This window comes from Acinonyx jubatus, chromosome D4 (genome assembly GCF_027475565.1).
Source record: "Acinonyx jubatus isolate Ajub_Pintada_27869175 chromosome D4, VMU_Ajub_asm_v1.0, whole genome shotgun sequence".
Lineage (NCBI taxonomy): Eukaryota > Metazoa > Chordata > Mammalia > Carnivora > Felidae > Acinonyx > Acinonyx jubatus.
Window position 1 is genome coordinate 65,882,329 of NC_069391.1, and position 7,727 is coordinate 65,890,055.

General features: G+C 50.3%; 1 protein-coding gene across 1 annotated transcript; it reads left to right on the forward strand.

The window, feature by feature from the left end:
* Positions 1 to 277: 277 nt before the first annotated feature.
* Positions 278 to 1,741, forward strand: GAS1 (growth arrest specific 1). The gene has a single exon (XM_027048150.2). The coding sequence runs from the start codon at positions 420 to 422 to the stop codon at positions 1,455 to 1,457; it is 1,038 nt and encodes a 345-aa protein (XP_026903951.1). The 5' UTR covers positions 278 to 419; the 3' UTR covers positions 1,458 to 1,741.
* The last annotated feature ends 5,986 nt before the right edge of the window (positions 1,742 to 7,727 follow it).

Below are 7,727 nucleotides of genomic sequence, written 5' to 3' on the forward strand. Positions count from 1 at the left end.
CGGCGGTGGCGGCGGCGCGGCGCTGAGCCCGGGAGGAAGGAGCCGCTGCGGCCGCACAACGGATCTGCAGGCGCGGAGCAAAATGCACCCGCGGCGCCGCGCGGTCCTGCAGCCCCGCCGCGGCCCCGCGGCCCGCAGCCCCCCGGGGCGGCAGTGAGCGCCTCCCGCCACCGCCGGGGGCCGAGCGGAGGGGCTCTCCGCGGCTGTGCATTTCTGGGAAACCACCACAGCCCGAGCGAGCGGGCGACCCGACCTTCTGCGAGCGGCGCGGCACCAGCGAGCGGCGCGCATGGATTTATGAAAACACTCATGCAAGAAGTTGGCAAGACTGGGGCAAACTTTTCCACCGGCTCCGCGTCCGCCGCTGCCCGCGCCTCGTCTCCTTTCCCCTCTTCGCCCGGCGGCCGTCGCTGCCCGCGATGGTGGCAGGGCTGCTGGGCGGCGGCGGCGGGGCCCGCGCGGGGACCGTGCCGGGCGCCTGGCTGTGCCTGATGGCGCTGCTGCAGCTGCTGGGCTCGGCGCCGCGGGGCTCGGGGCTGGCGCACGGCCGCCGCCTCATCTGCTGGCAGGCGCTGCTGCAGTGCCAGGGGGAGCCGGAGTGCAGCTACGCCTACAACCAGTACGCCGAGGCGTGCGCGCCCGTACTGGCGCAGCGCGGCGGGGGCGACGCGCCGGGGGCCGCCGCCGCCGCCGCCTTCCCGGCCTCGGCCGCCTCGTTCTCGTCGCGCTGGCGCTGCCCGAGCCACTGCATCTCGGCGCTCATTCAGCTCAACCACACGCGCCGCGGGCCCGCCCTGGAAGACTGTGACTGCGCGCAGGACGAGAACTGCAAGTCCACCAAGCGCGCCATTGAGCCGTGCCTGCCCCGGACGAGCAGCGGCGGCGCGGGCGGCCCGGGCGCGGGCGGGGTCATGGGCTGCACCGAGGCCCGGCGGCGCTGCGACCGCGACAGCCGCTGCAACCTGGCCCTCAGCCGCTACCTGACCTACTGCGGCAAGCTCTTCAACGGGCTGCGCTGCACCGACGAGTGCCGCACGGTCATCGAGGACATGCTGGCCGTGCCCAAGGCGGCGCTTCTCAACGACTGCGTGTGCGACGGCCTGGAGCGGCCCATCTGTGAGTCGGTCAAGGAGAACATGGCCCGCCTGTGCTTCGGTGCCGAGCTGGGTAACGGCCCGGGCAGCAGCGGCTCGGACGGGGGCCTGGACGACTACTACGACGAGGACTACGACGACGAGCAGCGCGCCGGGGGCGCGGGCGGCGAGCAGCCGCTGGACGATGACGACGGCGTCCCGCACCCGGCGCGCCCGGGCGGCGGCGCTGCAGCCACGGGCGGCCGCGGGGACCTGCCCTACGGGCCGGGGCGCAGGAGCAGCGGCGGCGGTCGCTCGGCGCCCGGAGGCGCTTGGACCCCGCTCGCCTCCATCTTGCTGCCGCTGCTGCCGCTGCTCTTTTAGCCCTGGAGTCCCCCGCCGTGGGCTGCGGGAGGGCCTGCGCCGGGGCACCTGTGGCACGGGGACCGAGGGGATGGTTTGGATACTTTCCAAAGCGTGTACTAAGTAGACTCTGCCTAGCGGGTCTCTCCTGCACGACTCTTGGCACTTCTCCCGTGTCCTCTCCCGAGCATGACTTCTTGGACATCCTCCCCCTCCCATTCCAGGCTCCAGAAACTCCCAGCTCATCTGCCCAGCGGAAACCGGCCTAGCTAGAGTTTAGGATGCCGGGGATGGAATGGGGGAGGCGTGGGTGGGTGGGATGTGGAGAGAGGATACTGACCTGTGGGGCCTTAACAGTTTCAAAGGAGTGGGCTTGGAGCAGAAGTTTGAAGGAAGATTTACATTTGCAAAGGGGCTGTTTATTAGCATTTTAACTGTGCGGGGTGAGGGGGGGGGGGGCGGGGAGTGCCGGTGTTGACTTTTATTGTGGCCAGTGAGGACATTGCAATCGTGAGTAAACAGAAAAGTCCCACTAACTGATTCATTTGTTTACTCTTGGTCAGCGCTCAGAATTCTGTTTGGGCGGGGGAGGGGGAATGGGAAGGGGTTAATATGCCTGAATTCGTTTGGGGCAACCTTGAGCCCTTGACCTTAATTTCATTGCCACCACTCTGATCTCTTAGCACATTTCTTAGGATTAAGGGTCAAAAAGATGCTGATCTAAAGGGTTGCTAGTGGTGTTGAACAATGCAACTTTTTATGTAAAAGAGCTGTGCACTGCCATCTATGAAAGCTTCTTATGATGTTTGTCTTGTCATTTTTGTTCTTTACATCAAATTGTATGTACAAATATGCGGAGAAAATATATTGCCTCTGCTTTTATCAGGGTGCTAAACTCTGGTACTTCTATATAAAGTGTATTAAAACTGGGATTTGTTACCAGTGGCTGTACTGTGTATATAGAATTTTTATAAATTGTATGCTTCAGAAATAATTTATTTTTAAAAAGAAATTAAAAATTTAAATCTGCAACCATGTTACACTTTCCTCCCTGAAATGTATAGAATCCGTGCGTCACCAGGGATCCAAACCCACAGTCCATTGTGAAGTGTGCTCTATCTAGAACAGTCTTAAAATGTACAGTGTATTTTATAGATTTGAAGTTAACATTGTTATTTTCAAGAGAATTTATGGACATTGTAGAAATGTATAAATGCATTTCCAAACTGCCTTAAACATTGTATTTTTATAGACATCGTTTAAAAAAAAAAGTCCTATGTTTTAAATAACTATGGCTTTGTGTATTTTTTGGTTATTTGTTTTATTAAAATATGTACATCAGTAAAGAGTTTTTAAATAATGAATATGGTGTAGTTACTTTCCAGAGTCACACTGTGGGTTACCCAATAGTGGGTAAGGATGGGGGTGGAGGGGCCCCGGGGAATCTATCAACCATCAACTGAAATTAAAATACAGCACAAGACAAGAAATGAGGGCTATTATTTCTGCCTCTAATTTAATGAACAATTAGACATGTGTAAATGAAGCAGCTAAAAAGATAAAACTGACTGGCCTGCATTGGTTTTTACCTTTATGGAGAGAACTCCCAGATAGTGTCTTCCGTTTCTTTTGCCTCTAACTCTTCTCTACACAATTTGGGGATAACCCAGAGGTCTCTCACCCCTCCCCCCTTTTCCACTGAGACACCCCCCCCCCCAAGCCCCTCCTCCAGGAGTGTCCCTATCTAGCTATAGACATTCTCATACAATCAAACATGCCAATAACATCTGTTACCAATAGGTCTTAGGAAACCTGGGACACCCCTTCAAAGTCATTTTCACACGTCTGTTGAAAAAGTACAAAAATTTGTTACAAAACATTCCAGCGGGCAAAAGTAAACACACTGGGGAGAGGAACAATCCCCAGAACTTGTAATATTGTTGTGAGGAGTTGTTTAGCAGTGGGCTGAAGGCTGGGTTCCTGCCAGAGCTACTGATCTACACTCAAACGCCCTTAGATAAATAATTACACTCTTAAGCTGTGTCGAGTGCTGATACACTTGACCTTGTAAATAGAAATGTTTGCAGTAGGAATAAACTCCGGCATTGGAAAATCTTTTAAACATTAACACAAAAGAGAGCGCTCTGTCCTCTGGGGATTTGAGTCTGAACCTCGCCAAGCTAGGCACTTGCAAGAGGGAAAAAAAGTTTATTTATCTTCTATTCCTGGTGTTTATTTAAAGCTTTTCATTTTAAACGCGGTGATTGGAAGGCGAGTCAGGAGTTTAAAAGTCACCACAAATAAACTTTGTCTGAGGGGTCGACAGATTAGCAAGATCTCGTGTCTCTTTATATGATATTAACATGTACTGAGAAAACATAACCAGATTTCTCTGCTGCCTGAAGTAATTAACAAAGCTATGCCCCCTTCCAACTCCCCCCCCCCTCCACTCCCACCCCTACTTTCCAGGTTTCTTTTGCCTCTAACTCTTCTCTTTTCCCAGCTTTTATGGACAGCTTCAAGGCACTTCTTACTGGATCTAAAACCAAGATGGGTGTATGTGTAGCATCAGAAAGTCTGAGATAGCTGTAGGGTGGTCTGTGGCTGCAATCCTCGGTCACCTGAATGGTTGAGTACACATATTGTTAAAACAAAGCTGGAAGCGTTGTTTCTTTGGGAAGTGAACAAAGAGTATTCCAAGAGACTTGTAAATGAAATCAGCGTTCTTTACAAACCTCGCGTTAGCAATGCTCCTGCATTTGTCCTTAAATATATTTAAATCATCTCTATCTCCTGTTATTTTAACACATTCTTGACTAAAAGTTAAGTCTTTGTCCCAGTAAAAGGCCCAGTTTTCCCCAGTAAGAAGTAAAAGGCATTAGCACTAGAAAAGGCTTGATAATTAACTGGTACAATAAACTCACGACTTGATTTTACAGGGTCCTGTCAAAAGCATCTGCCTGGAATAAATCAACACAGCTCGCTGTTGGGGAGAGAGGACACGAGGCTTTATGCTTTCTTCCTTAAAGAAAGTGAACATTGATCGGTGGCTCATTTTCATTTAAACAGTTCTATACCAGAGCCCAGGAGCCCCCTGGTCCCTCTACAGACCTAGTGGATTCCAGAACAGGTTGCTGAGATGTTAGAAACGTTGGCTATGGGATTGTATGTTGCCATCTGCTCCGAGGCAGAAAGAATTTTTACAGATGTGGACATCTGTAATATCTCATGCTCTCTGGGGAACCTTTCGGAATTTTGGACATTTGAGACGGCCAAATGTCTCATGGAGAATGCCTGGAAGGACCATTACTGAAAGAAAAAGGTATCTCTGGCTTTTCCTGGGGATTCTCAAAAAGGGCCTTGTTTCTCAGAAGTCTTGCAAGGGCGCAAGGAACTCCTTTTGGATTTCACGTAAAATCATGTGTCCTTGAGTCTGGTCCCGTTTCCCCCGTTAGCAGGTTTGCATTCTCAGTGACAGTTTATTTGTCTTTTGGAGGCACTTCAGTGACAAATGTTTAAGGGAGTGTAGGACAATGGTGGAGAACAAGGAGGCAGTTCATTGAACTGACAGTGACCATACAGTAAATAGAAGGAGGTTCAGGCTTCACTGCTCACCCAAGCACACAGCAACGCTTTTGTTTATGACCACAATGGACATAACATAAGGTCTCTGTTTATTTTTAACAATCTATAGCAATGTATGCTAGCAATACACATATGTGAGAGGGAAAAATGGCTGGAGGGGACTAAATTCTCCTCCTGAGCAACAGGACATCCCTGTGCTTAGGCACGGTCCTGACAAATGTCCATAAGGACGCAGATCCTGGGGCCATCTGCCACAAACTTAAGGGGCCACCACACTCCGACACATCCGGGGTGCACCATGGCTCTCCCAACGGGACCCGCACGGATGAAGACACAACTCAGAACCGGTAGCATCTTTCTCAAAGAGTCAAGAGAACCCACAGGAGTGGGGTGCCCTTCGTCATCACTCCTGCGTTCGCATCCCCCACCCCATCCAGCAGCGCCATGTTGTATAGAATAAAAAGAGAGAAACGTCACAAGAACCCTCAGGGACATCAAGCTCTGCACTAAAAGCTTTCTACTTTCGAACTTTGGCTTTGTATCATTAGCTTACTGGGTTCCGCGGCAGAAGTTCTCAGATTTAACCTCATGGATCCCTTTTTGGACCTGTAAAAGCAAAAGTGCACATTATCTGGTTTTTGGCCTCTTACACTAAGGAATATCGGAAACGGCATCAGTTCCCCCCTTTTCTGCCAGCTCCCCAAAGCAAGCTGTGGGGAGGCAGCCTGTTACAAACACCTCGTGGCCCCAGAGTAGTTCTGGGAGGGCTGGGTTTCCAGCGGGTCTGGCAGCCTTGTGAGTTAAGTAAAGTTGGATGTTACTGTATTCTATGTGAGGGATTGTCTCTCCTGGACAGTTGAAAAGGTTCACCCTTGACTATCTGAATGACATAAGTAATGTGCTATTAGCATAAATACCTTCTAGGTCATCCATTTAATCAATTTCTTAAATAACAGAATGATCTACTACAAAATAGTGGACTGTATACACTATATTTTGGCACAAAGATGGTCATTCTCCCACTAGTAACCAGGGGCTCTAAATAAATGATTTCAACAATGTTTTATTAAAGGCCGACAAGAGCCCTCGAGCTGCATTAATCGGGGAGAAGTCGAGTGGCACTTTTGTTATGGAAATGTTAAGCACATAATAGCACAGCCAGACAATGTACGGCCACTTCATTCTTTCAGCCATGCTGACACCCTCTTAAAGAGGAACTGCAGGGAAGGATGTGGGAAAGATTTGCTTTCTGAGGGAGCTTTCAGCTAATATTTCGGAGGACTACCTCCAAACCCCGTGTGATATGCATGCAACGGAAGCCGGAAGGGCTGCTGAGATCCTCAGAGTGCTTCCTTCCCTTATTTCAGGAGCTCCGGGTACCAGAGAGAAAGCAGAGGTCTCCATTTTTTGACACGGTATCTGTCAAAACTAAATTTGGGTGATTCTGTGGGGCTACAAGTTTGCTTTTCCTAAAGCAGATCAAAGAATCCGTTACTCTCAGTGGTGTTGATATGCACGATCGGTAGTGTCGATGAGTTCTCCTTAAGCAAACCGTTCCATGGCCAAATCTGCAAACAGGTCAACATACACGGTTGCATCAAGGACATCTTCAACCTGTAACAAAAAATAGAATGGTATTATCCATTTCCAACTTGATAGACACCCCTATGCTCCCTGGTTAATCTATATACATTCCTACACGTTTATTTCTCCATTCAGATTTTATAAGCTGTATAGGGTATCTGTGTGTTCTTGGATACCAGAATGGAACGATATCTCACAGCCAAATCTTATCATGTATTTTATCACTGATTCGATGTTACTAAGCATCAAAACAAAACATTTTGGTGAGATTTGAGGACCCCCCGTAGATATCTCTCTTACAAAAATGCCAGCCAGCCAGCCTTTAATTTGAACCTGTGAGACCTCTTACCTGTCAGGTAAGGACACCTATTAACAATCACTGAAAGAAGATTTTAGGATGATTAATCCTAACGACTGAGTAACCCTCACCAGGTGAGGGGAAGGGATGAGGAACAGAAAGAATGAGCTGTGGTTCCACAGGGCCTCTGGGCCTCTACTCTGTGGCGGCACCAGTGTGAATATGGAATACCTTGTCCCTGGACAGGTGGCAGTCAGGATGGGGAGACAGACACACACATATGTTCAGCATCAGGTAAAGAGCCCAGAGGAGAATGATAGAATGACTTGGCCCAACATTGGGTTTAAGGAAAGCTTCTTGGGGAAGGTGATGCTGAAGCTAAGTCTGAAGGCAGGATAGGAAATTGGCAAGGAGAAAGGTGGGAAAACACTTCCACCAGAGGGAACCGCATGTGCTAAGGCAAGGGGGGATGGAAAAGGATACTGTGTGCGCGCAGGTGGTGACCCTTTGCAATGGTCACAGCATAAAGTAGGAAGTAGCAAGAACGAGGCTTGAAAGAAGGGTAAGTAAACACCAGGCCACAGAAGCCTTGGATGTCACGCTAGGCATTGGCTACACCACGCACACGGGAAGCGTCTGGGAATTCCTAGCTGACAGCTCCAGAAGTTCACCTTCCTGAGCAGAGTGCACGGCAGTTTGCAGAAGGGAAGACCAGAGACTGGGAGAACAGGGGGTAGGGGTGGGGGTACTGCCAGGTCCAGTGGACAAAGACCGTGAGGGGAGAGAGAAGGCAGATTCAAGACACTGGGATGGAGGGGGGCAAC

Coding starts and splice junctions, on each gene's coding strand:
- GAS1 (XM_027048150.2), top strand. CDS start 420: ATGGTGGCAGGGCTGCTGGGCGGCGGCGGCGGGGCCCGCGCGGGGACC.